General features: G+C 37.5%; 2 protein-coding genes across 3 annotated transcripts; both read left to right on the top strand.

Annotated features, from left to right (window-relative positions):
• Positions 1-334: 334 nt before the first annotated feature.
• LOC103438978 (chaperone protein dnaJ A6-like) lies at positions 335-5609 on the top strand. Of its 2 annotated transcripts, none has more exons than XM_008377523.4 (8): positions 335-629; positions 2142-2324; positions 3028-3181; positions 3297-3435; positions 3944-4077; positions 4163-4305; positions 4779-4977; positions 5053-5609. In XM_008377523.4, exons 2-8 carry the CDS (start codon positions 2166-2168, stop codon positions 5382-5384), a joined length of 1260 nt encoding a protein of 419 aa, XP_008375745.1. In that variant the 5' UTR covers positions 335-629; positions 2142-2165; the 3' UTR covers positions 5385-5609. The 2 variants fall into 2 exon arrangements, with proteins under 2 accessions (XP_008375745.1, XP_017188906.1); XM_017333417.2 differs by having other exon boundaries at positions 455-629; positions 2148-2324.
• Positions 5610-12767: 7158 nt separating this feature from the next.
• Positions 12768-14684, top strand: LOC108173648 (small ribosomal subunit protein uS19m-like). The gene is made up of 5 exons (XM_070824627.1): positions 12768-12845; positions 13448-13519; positions 13604-13735; positions 13850-13926; positions 14081-14684. Exons 3-5 carry the CDS (start codon positions 13664-13666, stop codon positions 14373-14375), a joined length of 444 nt encoding a protein of 147 aa, XP_070680728.1. The 5' UTR covers positions 12768-12845; positions 13448-13519; positions 13604-13663; the 3' UTR covers positions 14376-14684.
• The last annotated feature ends 1312 nt before the right edge of the window (positions 14685-15996 follow it).

Genomic DNA, 15996 nt, shown 5'->3' with positions numbered 1-15996 from the left:
CTGCTCCTAACTGTAAGTGTAATTTTTTTTTAACACAAAAAGTTAAGCGCGCAAAATAAGTTATTTGAATGACCGATAACTTAAAAAAAAAAATATATATATATATATATATATATAAATTAACAAAAAACAGAACGACGTCGTAGCCACCTCAGAGAAGTCAAACTCAAAACACGGCCAAGACAAGACTGATGGCTGCCAGGCATTTTTTGTCTTGTCCCTTTTCACACAACTGAAACGCCGACTCCCCATCCTCGACCGTCAGATGGTCAAAATTAACGGCTGAGATCTGCCAACATCTCAGTCCTTAAACCTGGCGAAACTCAGTGTCGCGTGGCTCCGCTGACGTGGGCCAATCTGCTACCAGAAAACTTACCACATGACCTGCAAGTAACTTTAAACTACTTCCAGGCGCCCTTCCCCTTTCTCGATGGAAATGCTATTTCCAGCCACATTTTGGCGACTAGCAAGAAACATCCAAGTGTGGAAATAGCAATTTCCCCTCCCCCATTCTTATAGCCGTCAACGATAGGATTAGTCCTTTGTGAAGAGGGAACCCTCCTCTCTCTTCTCTCTTTGCTCCCCAAAGACTGAAACTTTCTCTCTCTAAAATCTAAACCTAGCTGAAGGTATCTCTCTCCCTCTCTCAATTTTCCGTAAAGTTTATAGATTTTCTCATTGCTCTTTGATCTGAGCCGCTGAAGTTAATTTTTTTCACTTTTTTTTTTATACTGAATTTGACTTTGTAGATTCACATGTGGTTGGTATTTTAATTTTGTGGTAATTTAATTTAATTTTTATTTAAAATTTTATGCAAGATGATCAATTGCATATGAGAGTTATTAAAGTTTTGATATATATATTTAAGATTATTCAAAGTCCAATTACGGTTGTGTAGAACTCTAATTTGGTATAGGATTTATGCTTTCTTTGTTGCTTGAGGATAATCGGTTATTGGGTTCTTGATTTTCAATTTATTATTGGGTCCTTCTGGGCTGCATTTTTATAGGCGGATTTTGGTAAAGTTATGATGTTAATCTAGTTAGTTAATTTGGTGCAAAAAGAGTTCATCGGAGTGGTTTACAGTGGAATTTAATAACTCACAGCTTCGAAAGTATGTCGAAGATGTGTTTTTATCAGGTAATTGGGAGAACAATCAAGTTGTTATTTATAGGTTAGATTTTGAAAATAATTGGTTAAGGGTGAACTTAATCAAGTATTGAGCTATAGCTTATATGTAGTGTGACTAGCGTCTATAACTTGACCAAATCGCCATTGTCTCGCACACCTCAATACTTTAGTCAAGGACAGTGCTAAAGTTAAACTTTGTTTATTTCATAAGCGAGGTTTAAACGATAACACTAGTATGAAGCCTCCTGGTGCTTGATATTAATTCTTGAGGGTGTACTTGTTCATTGGGCTGTAGAAAGTTATCTTCTAATTTCTAGTATTGTTTCATAGATACGTAATAAAAATATCGAAACTGCTTTTTAGGCAAAATAATAAACCTTGTATATTCAGTAGTAGATTCACTAAATGGGTAGTGGGTCAAGAGTTTTTGCTAGAAACTTCAAGTGGAAATACGGGACATAAAAAAGGGATGCAACAAGGTGGTGTGCAAATTTTTTCCATCATGGAGCTGGATGCACATTCATGTGTTTTTGAACTGCTTTATTACTTGATTTAGTAAAAGCAAACTTTGAGATTGTGCAAGTGACTGAGCTTTATGAATTATGATATTGGTGACTGAAGCTCCAAAATTTAGTAGGGTGACTGTTGGGAGGTAGGGGTGAGTGTAAATTTGTTTTTGACTGGGAAATGGACTCGCCTGTATTCTGGCTGAGTTGTGGACCTGCAATCAGCATTTACTTTTTACTTGTGTTTCAGTACAAGCTTCTCTGTGCATGTATTTATGTTTTGGAGTTACTTTTTTTCTCATCCCATATACATCTGGCGTTTCTATGCACATCTCTAATAGTATGCATGTCTGGCTATCTATATTCTTTTATTTGTTCCATCTAGTTGGTACCATTTTCAGCTACTTATTCTGAATTCCTGTACATACTATAATTCCCAATTTTGAGTTGATACTTATATATTTTGTGGAGTTTTAATTCTCAAATTTTCTCCTACTGCTGTAGCTGCAGTATTTACGTGCTTCAATCATGTTTGGCGGCTTTGGCCATGCTGCAAGGAAGAGTGATAACACCAAATATTATGGGGTTCTTGGTGTGCCTAAAAGTGCAAGTGCAGACGAGCTCAAGAAGGCATATAAGAAAGCTGCTATCAAGAATCATCCAGACAAAGGTGGAGATCCTGAGAAGGTGGGTCAAAACCCTTCCTCTTTCTTTATTTTATGCACCATGTACATGTGACATATTTCCATGCGGAGGCACTATTGGATACTGTTTGTGGAACTAAAAGTGCCCTATTAAGTGCCCGTTCTTTGGTACTAAATTATGCCCTTGACCACTTTCATGGGATTTGTGTCAGGTACACAAGGCTTGACATTTTGAAATGTTTGTAAATGGATGTGATATAGCGAAAGCCTTAAAAAATTAGACGACCTTTACTCAAAGCCTTTTTTTTGGAAAATGATGCTCCATTACCTTCTTTTTAATAAGCAGCCATTAGCCACCCTCCTTGAAAATTGTTTACTGGTTTCTGGGATGGACACATTGTTGTGATAGATTTTTGAACAATTTCTTTTGACTGTCATATCTAAAAGTTTTTGATGTGTTTGTTGAGATCAAAGCTTTAAAAACTTATTATGTCAGTAGAGTTGCTCTGATTACGAACTTATGCACTCTCAGTCTTCTGTTCCATTAGTTTTGCAGTGTATGATTTTAATAATGTTACATTCAAGTCAAAAGGGGTTTTAGAGTGATCACATATGTAAGCAATATTTTCTATATAATTACTGGCTTTGCTTTTTATGCCATTGACATGGCTCTTGAACTTGTGATATTCCTTTTACTGTAATTATTTCTCTTCAATTTTACCTTAGTCTGCTGGGTTGTGAACCAGTTCAAGGAATTAGGTCAAGCTTATGAAGTTCTCAGTAATCCAGAAAAGAGAGAAATCTATGACGAATACGGTGAAGATGGTCTTAAGGAGGGAGCGGGAGGTGGTAGTACCTCACATAATCCATTTGATTTATTTGAAACGTTTCTCAATCCCCGTGAGTGCTAGCCCGCCGATTTCTGCTCATTGACCTTTTACATTTGGTTTTTTGTTATTTTATTGTTGAAATGTTCTGTGCTGATTACTGCTTTCTGGATGTTCTGATCTTGCAGGCTATCGTTCACATGTAAGAAGGCAGAAGCAAGGTGAAGATGTGGTGCATACCTTAAAGGTTTCTTTGGAGGACTTGTATAATGGCACGACAAAAAAACTCTCTCTTTCTCTGAATATTTTGTGTACAAAATGTAAAGGGTATGCCTCTATGTGTCACTCGTTTTTTCTGTTCTTAGTTTGAGGCAGTGGCTTAACCAAAATCGCGTGGTGTTCTTTACCATCTTTTTTGCTTCAAACTGATTCCTACCCACAAGAAGCAATTTTCTTTTTTTTTCCTTTCCTTTCGGTGGGGGAGGGTAGATTCGGTTGTTAAGTTCTCAACTTCCAGCTGTTCTTATATTTAAAGAATATGACGGTCTCACATTTTGTTACATCTTGTGCAATCTCTGTTCCCAATTGCACACAGGATGCTAGCATAGACAGAACCAGTGGTTAAACGAAAAAAAATGTGGCATTTCACTGGACAGTAGTTGCCAACATTTTATAGGATAAGTAAGGTACTTTGGCTATGTCTCGCAGTTAGATATGCGAAGTTGCCTTTCCTTTATCAATAATAACAGATACTGCTAGTACTGGGGATAAAATAGTTCTCTGCGTAGGATTTTGGGATGACTAGGGTGGTTAAACTGCTTCCCTTGGTTTCCAGGAAAGGCTCGAAGAGCGGAAACTCAGGGAGATGTTATGGATGCCAAGGTACTGGAATGAAGATTACAACACGGTCGATTGGATTGGGCATGATTCAACAGATGCAACATATCTGCCCTGAATGTCAAGGCTCCGGTACTTAAACTGAAAAGCATGCTTCGCATATCTCACTTCAGCATTATGGGTTTCGTATTCTTATAAACATCTGTCATTGTTACAGGTGAAGTCATCAGTGAAAGAGATAAATGCCCACCATGCAAAGGTAAGAAGATTACTCAAGAAAAGAAGGTGATGGATGTGCACGTGGAGAAAGGGATGGAGCACGGTGAGAAAATTTTGTTCGAGGGACAGGCTGATGAAGCTGTAAGTTAGGTTTTCATAATCAGAATTGTAAATTTATACTTAGAGCATTCTTTCATCATTATTGCAAGGGAAAGAGATCCTCTCCAGACCTCTTCAACCAAGGCCACCGGATCAAGTGATCTGGGCCTTTGAAATTTCATCCAACGGCCCACCTGTTTTGATCCCTTAAAAGCTATAATAATTTTTGACCGTTGGATGAAATTTCAACGGCCCGGATCACTTGATCTGGTGGCCTTGGTGGAAGAGATCCGGAGAGGATCTCTTTCCTATTTCAAGAGGTGGCAGCATTATGTCTTTGACCAGTTTAATATATTGTCATTAACTTTCATTGTTCTTATGAAAGCCTCGTCTTTTAAAAGGGCAGCATTATGTCTTTGACCATTTTAATTTCCTGCCATATATTTCCAATGTTCCCTTGAAAGTTTTGTCTTTAATGAAATTTTTGTGTATTAATTGTTGCTTATTGTTTGCAGCCTGATACAATTACTGGAGACATTGTTTTTGTATTGCAACTCAAGGACCACGCCAAGTTCAAGCGAAAGTTTGATGATCTTTACGTAGAGCACACTCTCAATTTAACTGAGGCTCTTTGTGGGTTCCAGTTTGCATTGACCCATCTTGATGGCAGGCAGCTACTTGTCAAATCAAATCCCGGAGAAGTCATCAAGCCTGGTAATTTTCATTGCTTTGATATTCATTGCTTTAAATTTGTCCATTATGGATCATCTAACTTTTATTCCAATGCAGGTCAATCGAAAGCAATCAATGATGAGGGCATGCCTCATCACCAGAGGCCATTCATAAAGGGCAAGCTTTACATCCACTTCAATGTAGAGTTTCCAGACTCTGGGATTCTTTCTCCTCATCAATCCCAAATGTTGCAGACAGTACTAGACCCCAGGCATAGCAAGAAGTTGACTGACATGGAGCTGGATAAGTGTGAGGAAACCACCTTGCATGATGTCAACATTGAGGATGAGATGAGGCGTAAACCAAGACAGCAGTATCGGGAGGCGTATGATGAAGATGATGAAGATGATGAAGAGTCAATGCCACGGGTGCAGTGTGCTCAGCAGTAAGGCCCTCTCTGTTTTATCCATCTTATAGGGCAAAATTATAGTTCTGCATATGCAGTTGAGTTCTGATTTAAGATCTTTATAGGTTCCTGCTATTTTATTTTCACTCGATATTTTTTCTCCCTGCTGTGTTCTTCTGTTTGTTATAAACTTTATATAAAGTTCTATTAAGATGTTAGAATTGAGTTATAATGCTCTTGAATTGATGATATATCTATTTATGGATCATTAGCCTTTCGATTGCCTAAGTTAGTAATTTGGACGCTAAGGGCCTGTTTAATACTCTATTTGAATCTAACTTTGTAAACTCGAAACCAATTTTCAAGTTTTAGGCCTTAAAAACTTGAAAAACTAAATTCGAGACTAAATGAAAATATAGTCTATTATCTAAAAAAAAAAAAAAAAAAAAAGAGTTTTTAGAGTTTTTAAATTTATACTCTCCTTTCTTTTCTCCCTCCTCCCCTCTCACACACTCTCTCTCTCTCTCTCTTCTTTCTCCCTCTTTTTTTTACCTTTTTCGTCTCTCCTTCAATCCGTTTTCTTCATTTTCTCAGTTATTTCTTTCAGTCATCTTCCTCTCTATTTCGACCGATCCTTTCTCTTCTTTCTCTTTCCTTCAATCATCTTTTACTTTCATTCATTCTCTCTCCCTTTCTCCCTCTCATGCGACCCTCTTTTTAGATATTTTTGTCTAGTTTAAGTCGTAAGATTTACAATTTTTAAATTGCAACCAATTAGGTTTTTTAGTCTTTAAAAAAAATTGTTTTCAAGAAATGTTCTTAGGAAATGTTTTGAGAAATGATAAAAAATTTCAAATATGATACCAAACAGGCCCTGATTTTTTTAGGGGTGTGCTATCTACACACTCATTTTTACTTGTCCCACACCCCTTGTTAATTTCTGTCATTTGATCTTTTTCATTTCATTCGATTTGACAGTCGAAAATTAAAAGGGTGTGAGAGAAGTGAAATGGGGTGTGTGGATATCACTTCTCTTTTTTTAAAGAAAGTTCACAAAAATTGCTCTGATAAGTTGCAGCAATGCTAGGTGCTTGTTAGGAATGTCATAACTAAAGAATGTAAGATAAGATGAGTTGTTTGGACTACATTGGTTGACCAGTATTGGATTCTAACCTAGCATTCGTTCCACCTTTCCCGTTGTGAATTTTGGTTGCGATGAGCATGAAAACTCCGATTCGAAAATAGAGGTGGACTTCACTAATGTATGTGGTAAGTAAACGGAGTCCAAATTATCAGCACTCTTGATTTCCAATGAAAATTCTTTCCCTTTTGTTGTTGATGAAGATGATGAAGTTATAAGAGTCGAAGTGGGATCAAACCTTTGAACTTATTAGTCTATTCTAGTACAGATACTCTCATGCACCAAAATGGAGCTTTCAGTAGACAAATGGTTCACTTTTTGAACACGTGTGTCATGCTCTAATCCCGACATACGTCCAGAATCGACATGTGACGTTACCAAATACCCGTATCTCTAACTAACCCGTCTTCGGGATATGGCAAAACACAACTCAAGATTTGAATTGTGTAGTAATTTCATATACTCTATGGCTGCATCTAACCTCCTCGTTAGACTGCCTACGTACCCTAAACAGGGATCAAGTCATTTTTAGTTTACCATTCATTACACTCGAACATTCATCGCATATTTCAGTACGTCTCAACGTAATACCACAATTCAAGCATGTAGCACCTCAAGGAACATTCAACGAAGCACAATAATATTCTCTAGTCATCTTGCCATTCACCCTCACAAGTATTTCAGCACCATCCAATAATCACACCAATCAATAACCCATATAATACACCGAAATGCAGGGCTAGAGCAACACATGACACAGTTTGGCTGAAGCCTACATCTCTGAAACTGAAATCAAATCCAAGGAACCAACAAGTTAAATGATGCGATTTCGAACCACTCAACGAAATCCATCAACATTGGGTTTTGGACCACTCAACGGAACCAAGACACCAAAGGGGATTCCGGATCACTCAACGGAATCTAAACTAGGATACAATTCCGAACCACTCAACGGAATCGTGGAGTAGAAAAGATTCCGGACCTCAACGGAATCCGAGTGGATACGATTCCGAATCACTCAACGGAATCGCAGAGTATAAATGGTTATCATTCCACTCAAAGAAATCCAAGGCAGGGTACGATTTTGGACCACTTAACGGAATCATGGATCACGAAGGATTCTAGACCACTCAACGGAATCCAGACGGAGCAGGGAACCGAACCACTCAACGGAACCCAAGCAAATACTCAGTTCCGAATCACTCAACAAATCATGAATCAAGTGCTCAATTTACAATGGCTCAACGAAATGAAACGAAGCACAAGTATTAAATTAGAACGGTCAACAAAGCGAGAAATGAAATAATGAAATGGAATATGAAACAAGTTTCTAAGCAACAAACCCCCATGGCAATGGGTTAATGGTCCACTACTAGCCGTCACATTTCATCACATTATACCAATCATGCAAATCAAACCACATCTCAAATATGCACGTCAATCACATTTCACAAATATCATCATTACACAAGCCAAATCACGTTTAATAAACATAGGTCAATGGCTAAATATATATAAAAATCACATTTATAAAACCATTCATATTCACAAATGATACTAATATAAGAAATCAGGGTAATAACCATATCACATATATTCAAGTCACTCTCTAACCATAGTAGGCCCACTAGACTTCACTTAAGTCTTCCGTAGTTCTAATTTTAGTATTTAGAACATTTCGAGACATGTTGACTAAAAGTCAACTCTTGGTCAACGGTAGGGTCCATAACCTAAGTAATTCGATCCGAAAGATCCACTCATTGGATTTTAGATCTGTAACTTCCTAAGGTCCTCATTATGCTCATAAAAGAACATACTAAAATCTCATCGCGATCCAACGGTCGAATCTCCGCCAATCTCAAATTCAAGTGGTGGTCAACAATTAGTTTTACAAACTTAGAAATCCAATTCGGGAAGATCCGTACGTCGGAGTCCCGATCCATCAGTTCCAAATATCCTCAAATATTAGGTTCTATAACATATTAAAGTTGAATGACGATCCAACAGTCAGATCGTCGATTCATATATTAACCAAGTGGCGGTCTTTAACAAAACTATGTTCAAACGACAAGATTTCGTCAATTGTACGCCACATATAGAATCAGGGTATCCAAATTATCCTAGGAAGGGCAGGTAGGGTCTCAGCCCACGCTCCGCCACACGTGGCAGCCGGCCGCCCCGGCTCGTTGGAAAATTCAACTATTTCCAAAAATTACCAAATTTCACAGAAATGTAGATCTCGATGAATAGAGCAAGTTTTATACATGTGACCAAGTCCAATTTGGCCAGGAAAAGCTCCAATTTCCCTTGAACCCCCCGGAAACCCTAGAAATGAATGGCTTCGATCTATCACTTCCAGTGCTCCGCCGCCCCTACAGTTGTTTGGGCTTTGTTCCAAGCCTCAAGGGGAGTCAATTATGGCTGGTGGTTGAAGGTGGCAATTGCAGAAACGACAGATCGCTGCTAAGAACTCGTCGCACCCACCGTGTAGGTTTCACCCAAATCAAGACCAAATTCTCCAAATTTTGGGGTGTAATTGGTATAGGGAAGGTCGTTGAGTTGAGTGTAGGTGGTGGCGACAATCGATTGGCCGAGAAAAGGTCGAAATCAGTGTCGGAAAATCTTGCAGGGTGTTGGGTCAGAATCAGATCGAGTTTGGAAAAAAATTCCCCCGATTTGCTGATTCTCTCCTCCCCTCCTTTCTCTCATTTCCTCCTCCCTCATTGGTCCCTTCTCTTCCTTTCTCCGGCTGTCATTGGCCACCCTTTTTCCCTTCTCCAGTGATGCAGGATGGGAAATAAAATATTCATTTGGCATGAAGCACAATAAATTATTGGAAAACGAATTTATGTACTGGAATAAAAAGGGTGGTTTAATACATATTGGCTGATCTATTTACTTCCAAGACGTTTTATGGCTAATATCATTACTTTAGTTATGTAATTTTCAATTTTATGTGACTTTAATTCAATTTTATGTCAATTTAATCATATTGTCTTTCAATTTCTGAATGTAAGTTACAAAATGGTTATAAAAACCATCTCTTTCTATAAGATGAAGAAGTTGGACATTGTTGATTAATGAAAATACTCAGGGTGTTCCTCTGTTTCAGTTTTGTGCCTTTCTCTTTGTGAGATTGTTCTGCTTTGTTCTTCTAGTTGTCTACGTTGTAGGCTAGTACTAGAACCAAAGTTTATAGGGTTTTCAGTTTTAGGTGTTTTTATGTTTATTACCTTTTAAATTTCTGAATGTAAGTTACAAAATGGTTATAAAAACCATTTCTTTCTGTAAGATGAAGAGTTGGACGTTTTTGTTGGTGAATGAAATATTTAGAGAGATTTCTATCTCATATTTGTGCCTTTCTCTTGTTTAAGAGTCTGTTGCTTTGTTCTTACTGATGTCTACGTTGTAGGCTAGTATTAGAACCAAAGTTTATAGGGTTTTCAAGTCTCTCCTCACACTAGGAGATAGTAGACCCTACCTATCGATTCTATTTTTCGTTTTATTTCATTTCTATTCGATGCGTCCTGCATCATCCAGTCACAGCCTTCCACATGTCTTAAAAGTGACGGGAAGGCTCCCAAACTTTGTTCGTTAATAACTCATTCATTATAACTCCGTTTCATGAATGGTTTGCGCCTACGCATTCGTGAGATCGAGCTCTATTCGAAAATATAAATTGTGACCTTGAAAGGTCTACTGATTTTAGATAATTAATTTCCAAACTTCAAACTTCGTAACTAGTTTAATTAAAATCTAAATTCAAATAAATTAGTATAAATTCTCAAAAAATCATATAAAATCTCAACAATACAAATACATAGATTATAACAGTGAAATCTAGGAACGGGATTTCACAACGTGGCTAGCATTTAGTAGACTGGTGATGTCACGTCAGACTTGACTTCATTAAAATTTTCTATAATACATAGCGTGTCCCATATTTGTTTGCTGCAAAATCAGTTTGAAAATCAGCCTAATAGCTAGCTTTTGGAGTTGCACTTTAATTTAGCTTTCTGCCACCAGATCTTGTCTCAACCCCAAATAATCAAACCCCAAACTGGCATAGTTGCAAGAAAGAATTTGTGTTACTTCTTGCAGGAGTATTTCACACTGTCGATAATTTCAAGGGTAAAATTATGAGACTAACTCCAATCCTTGGAGTAAGTCTTAAGATTTACCTTTTATTCTCTCCCCTCTCCCCTTCCTCCTCCCAAATTTCCTTCCAACCTTTGGGCCAATTTGGGGTTATGAGTTAGAAGCTAAAATTGGACCAAATGCTGGCCAGAAAAGTGGACTAAGTTAGTGGTGTGCCCCACATGTGAGAGTGGAAAACCGGAGGTGAAACCCATTTGCCCAGGCCCACTCACGCACGTACTAGCACTCGCCAACCACTGGAGCAGTCGGACTCCACCCACGTGGGCTTGTTTTCCGCTTGTATAGTGCATTAATGAACCTTAAAGCTCTTTTTTCTTATCCTACGACCATAATTCAAATGGAGCGTTGGTTGATCCAGTGGTTTAAGTTTAAATTTCTTTGTTTTTTTAGTTTTATATTTATAAATTTATTAAATCCAACTGCTAAGATCGAATATGATCAAATTTAATTGTAAAAAAAAAAGAAAGATCTAAGGACCCAAATTTAAATCCAGCGCTAAAATAATTAAAAAAAAAATTTAACTCAAACTTCACCCAAAAATCATAAATACCTAAGTATTTGTTCAAAAATCCACACAAAACTCACTTTTCTCCTACAATTCTTCCAATTTTTCTTTCTATCATCTTCCAAAACCATTTCTAAAATTTGCAAGATGGCAAAAGATCATATTAGAGGTCGTAATTGGTCATTTCCAAATTCTTCTAGTGTTTCATGAGTTTCATGTGTCGGTTTAGTGATTTTTCAATATTTATCATAATTTAAATATTTTTAGGTTAAAATGTTTGTAAAATTAATTTAGGATGGTCTACATAATTTTTTTTAAGTTAATTTAAAATAAATTAGCCTAAATTCATTGTTTAATAATTGGGCTAAAATTTTAACCAGAGATGTTGGAGAAGAAGAGTTGTTTCTGAGTTAAAACCTAAATTTTATGGGCTAAAAATCTTAGGCTTTAACCAAGGGCTGGAGATAGTCTAAGAGGGGAAGAATATGATTTTATGGAATAATTATTTGCGTTTTGACTACAATACTACACTAAAACCTACTCCAACTCTTGGAGTAAAACTCAAATTTTAAGTTTTAAACCTCCTCCAACTTGCTCCAACCCTTGGGGCCAAATTTGAGTTTTATCTCAAAACTCATTTTTGGGGCAAATTTAGCCCATAATTCCCTCCGAGTTAGTGGGCTGGTCCACTATATATGTGGATTTTTTTTAGTTTTATATTTATAAGTTCATTGAATCCAACAACTAAGATCTAATATGATCAAATCTAACGATAAATAAAAATATATAACGGTCCAAATTTAAATCCAACACCTAAAATAATTAAAAAAAAAATATTTCATGTGTTTCATATTCTTTCATAGTGTTTCACGAGTTTCATGATGTCCGTTTAGTGATTTTTCAATATTTATCGGAATCTAAATATTTTTAGGTTAAAATGTTCATAAAATTAAATTAGGATAGTCTAAATTCATTTGTTCCAAATTTTATGGGTTTTAACGCAAGAGTTGGAGATGGTCTAAGAGGGTGGGGAAGTGTGCTACGTCTCACAATGGGTTATTCCTCTCACTTACAATGATAAAGAATACTACTAGACCAAGTGAAAATGAATATCGCTAAACTGTAGTATTAATGATAGATAATTATTGTATTAAATACAAATATTTATATGAATTATGTATGACCGTAGGATGATTGTGTCACAAACGTGCAAGTTGCAGTAACTTCTATATCTGGAGGAGGATTGTCTGCCCTCCAAGTTCCCATGCCCTCCCATGCCCTTCTGATTGTGTGGTCATGGTTAAACCACGTTAATATTTTATATTATTATTCATTTTTATCTTATTATCTCTATAAAAAAATAATATAAAATATTAACGTGGCTTAACCGTGACCACACAAAACAGGAGGGCATGGAAGGGCACCGAAACTTGGAGGGCAGACAATCCTCCTCCAAATTCTAATGCTCGACGATTTGACAATTTAACAAATTAAAACCCCAAACACACAACCACCCCCCCCCCAAAACCCCCAACACAAAACAAGGCCCACTTCTCTTCTCGCTCGCTAGCTCGCACAACCACCCCCCCCCCCCCCCCCCCCCAAAACCCCCAACACAAAACAAGGCCCACTTCTCTTCTCGCTCGCTAGCTCGCTTTCTCCCACATCTTGCTCGCATCTCCAAAAACGCAGAGAGACGGGTAGGTAAACCTCCATCTCCCTTTATCATTTTCTCTGTTTTTTGGTACATATCGCATGTGGGTTTTTCGATTTCTGACGTTTTCTATTGATTTCGAATGCATGTGGATTTCCGCCATTGTTATTTTCTTACTTTCGGAATTTTCATTTGGGTACCAGAGGAAATAAATAAATAAATAAAACTCTGATAGTTGCTAATAATTCTGTATTTCGGGTCGCAATTTTCATTTGTGATTCACCTGCAACTACCTCCGCCACTAAATCATCAACACCCAGTTCGAACCCAATCGAACCACCAACACAAACCCCACGTATACCCAATTGAACAACCATCGCCGCCTATAGATTTTTCGCAAGTGCACTATGAGATTTTTCGAGTTGCCTTGTAGGATTCAATTATTTGATAATTCTGTATTAACCATTATCCCTTTCTGTTCAAGCATTGTGCCTCTGTTTTTTTTAAATTTTCCGAGTTTCGGTGTGTTTTAAGTAATTGTTCCGGCTTTGACTAGATGTCGATAAGTGCATCATAAGCAAATTAAAGTAGCTTTAATGTCACATTTTATTGATTTGTTCAAAAATAGTGAAAGTTGATGAATTGAAGGGTGCGAGCCGTTATTTGTGGAGGAATCCGTGTGCTCTTTTTAATCTGGTCCCGTGCACATTGATTCGTAGTGTACTGCTCTTATTCTTCTGTTCTGTGTCTAATGAAAAGAAAGTTGATGTGCTCTTCCTTAAGTTCCCAGGTATTCTTTTGTAGCTCATATCGGAGACAAACCTCAACTGTTCTAACCTCTGCAGTCACGGAACACAGTTGAAGATGGCAAGGCGTCTAATTGCAACCCTCAATCGTGGCCTAGTTGGCAAACTCTTCTCCGAGTCCTCTACCAAGGTAACACTACCTTGTTTCTTGTGTATATGTTTATGGATTTGATGCCATTGCGCAGCCCTAACAGTGGTATGTGATGGCTTGTTGGTGTTGTTTGGTTTGGACCATTTGGTATAGCTGGACTCAGGAAAGCCGGTGGTTGCGGGAATGTGTGGACTGGACAAAGCAGGTTACAGTACCCAAGCCAAGCAAGAGTATGTTTCTTTTACAATGTTGCTTTTTTTTTTCACCATGAATATATTTCACCATGGTTTATGTTTCAATTTTTGTGTCCTTTTTTGGCTACTATGCGGTCAACATGGTCGTGTTTGAGTATTTGTAATTTTGTTGGATTTGCCTTCTGAGCAGATCTCATTTTTACGATGGCGCTTTTGTGGATGCATTCCTGATGAAAATGAAGAACAACAAGGATCTCCTTAACAATAAGAAAATTTGGTCACGCAGATCTACTATTTTGCCAGAATTCGTGGGTACTACAGTCCGTATCTATAATGGAAAAAATCATATTCGCTGCAAGATCACTGAAGAGAAGGTTGGTCATAAATTTGGAGAGTTTGCAATGACACGGAAACGAAGAGTTCAGGCTAAAACTACTGCACCAGTAAGACCAGTGAAACCGGGAAAAAAAGCAGGCAAAAAGTAAAAAGGCCTATGGTGAAATTCGTAACATATCGGATTCCGTCTCATTCAGGAGAATTCTGAAACACATGAATGATCTGGTTTGATTTATTTTTTCCAGCAGAGGATTGCGTTTGATTTCGATTCTAGTCTGTTTTAATGAAGTGTTGAAAGTTTCTCAGCGGATGTTTATGTTGGCTAATCCTTTTGCTCAAGTGAAGCAACCTTCATGACTCGTTATTTTTATTATTTGTATTGACACAGTGACTCGTTAGCGCAGCTTCATGAATTATTGAGAAAGGGTGCTCAAAGATTGTGGTTTGGCCTCGTCAAATGAATTTCTGAACATTGTTTATGTATATCGTGTCGGGATAAATGTAATGGCAGAAGTAGATTTTCCAAGTGAATTCGGCTAGGGCGGGAAGGGATGGGGCTGAGATGTAGAATAAGTTGGTTGTGGGTTACAGAAATTCAATCCTATGTTTGCCCAGCACGGTGTTTGGTAAAATTAAAAGTAACCATGAAATTAAATTTCAAAATTGATATACATAATTCTTAGGCCATCTCCAATGAAGACGGCTAAAGTTCTAAAAGCCAAAAAATGGCTTCATTTGCTTTAAAATTCATCTCCAATCAATTGTTGAGCTATAATTCTTCAGAGTTCATTAGGTTATTATTTAGCCAAATAGACATTAGGCTGGCTGGTCAAATATAGCTCCCATTCTAGCCCTTTTTTTAGTTCAGTTCTCTAGTTACAATAACTAATATATTATTGAGAGGGCTATGTTTAGCCCCTTCGTTTGGAAATAATCTACGAGTATGGTCTGATACTGTTTGTTTAAAAATAAATTTTTGCAGGATTATAATTCTGGACGAAGCTCTATTTAGCTCTTTCCGTTAGAAATAACCTTTATAGGGATAAAGTTGTTAAAAATAGTTTACTTGTTCGACTCGTTTTTGGCTTGTTCAAGCTTGGATTTGTAAGTGAAACAAGCTAAACTTGTTCAAAATATTAGGCTTGCAGAAAATTGACCAACTTGAGTTCGGTTGGAACTTGGCTCATTTGTTAAAGTTCAGCTAATGGCTTTGACATTATCCTTATTAGAAGTTCATTAATCATATTCTTTTTCTTTTTGAACCAAAGCAATAGCTTAATTCATTAATAAGAGAAACACGATTACAAGAAGAATGTCAACTGAAAATATTTTTTTCACTAACCAAATCATTGATATGAAGAGAAACAGCCCACAACAAGAAAACATAGTAAATAAAAAACATGCAAGAACCAACGATGTAGATTTGCCACAGTAAATCAAAGCTGGCAGATTCAAAACCTAGGAACACACGGAGCCATTGCTAAAAAGTGAGGCCACACATACCGCTAGGTAGCCTAAACATACACAAAACACAATTAAGCCGAGAAGAAAACCACTGTCAGCTTATCTCCAAAATGATAAAAAATGGCATGCTCACCCGACCATGTTACTCACAAAATATGGAGGGTTGCTCACAAAATAGTGGGTAAAGAGGTAAGGAAGGGAAGGTGCGGGTCAAGCGATGAAGGAAGGGAGTAGAGGTAGAAGGAAGGAGGGATGGTGCAGACCTTAAGCCGTGGCAAGGGGCGGCGACTGGAGCCTAGAGGAGCT

Source organism: Malus domestica, chromosome 07 (genome assembly GCF_042453785.1).
Source record: "Malus domestica chromosome 07, GDT2T_hap1".
In the NCBI taxonomy this organism is placed as follows: Eukaryota; Viridiplantae; Streptophyta; class Magnoliopsida; order Rosales; family Rosaceae; genus Malus; species Malus domestica.
This window is presented reverse-complemented; position numbering and strand designations above follow the sequence as displayed.

Excerpts from the sequence above, each read along its gene's own strand:
- LOC103438978 (XM_008377523.4), top strand. The coding sequence starts at position 2,166 with ATGTTTGGCGGCTTTGGCCATGCTGCAAGGAAGAGTGATAACACCAAA. Across the intron at positions 3,436-3,943 it reads TTGTGTACAAAATGTAAAGG|GAAAGGCTCGAAGAGCGGAA; the intron begins GTATGCCTCTAT and ends CTTGGTTTCCAG. Across the intron at positions 4,078-4,162 it reads CCCTGAATGTCAAGGCTCCG|GTGAAGTCATCAGTGAAAGA; the intron begins GTACTTAAACTG and ends TCATTGTTACAG.
- LOC108173648 (XM_070824627.1), top strand. The coding sequence starts at position 13,664 with ATGGCAAGGCGTCTAATTGCAACCCTCAATCGTGGCCTAGTTGGCAAA. Across the intron at positions 13,736-13,849 it reads TCTCCGAGTCCTCTACCAAG|CTGGACTCAGGAAAGCCGGT; the intron begins GTAACACTACCT and ends CATTTGGTATAG. Across the intron at positions 13,927-14,080 it reads AGTACCCAAGCCAAGCAAGA|ATCTCATTTTTACGATGGCG; the intron begins GTATGTTTCTTT and ends CCTTCTGAGCAG.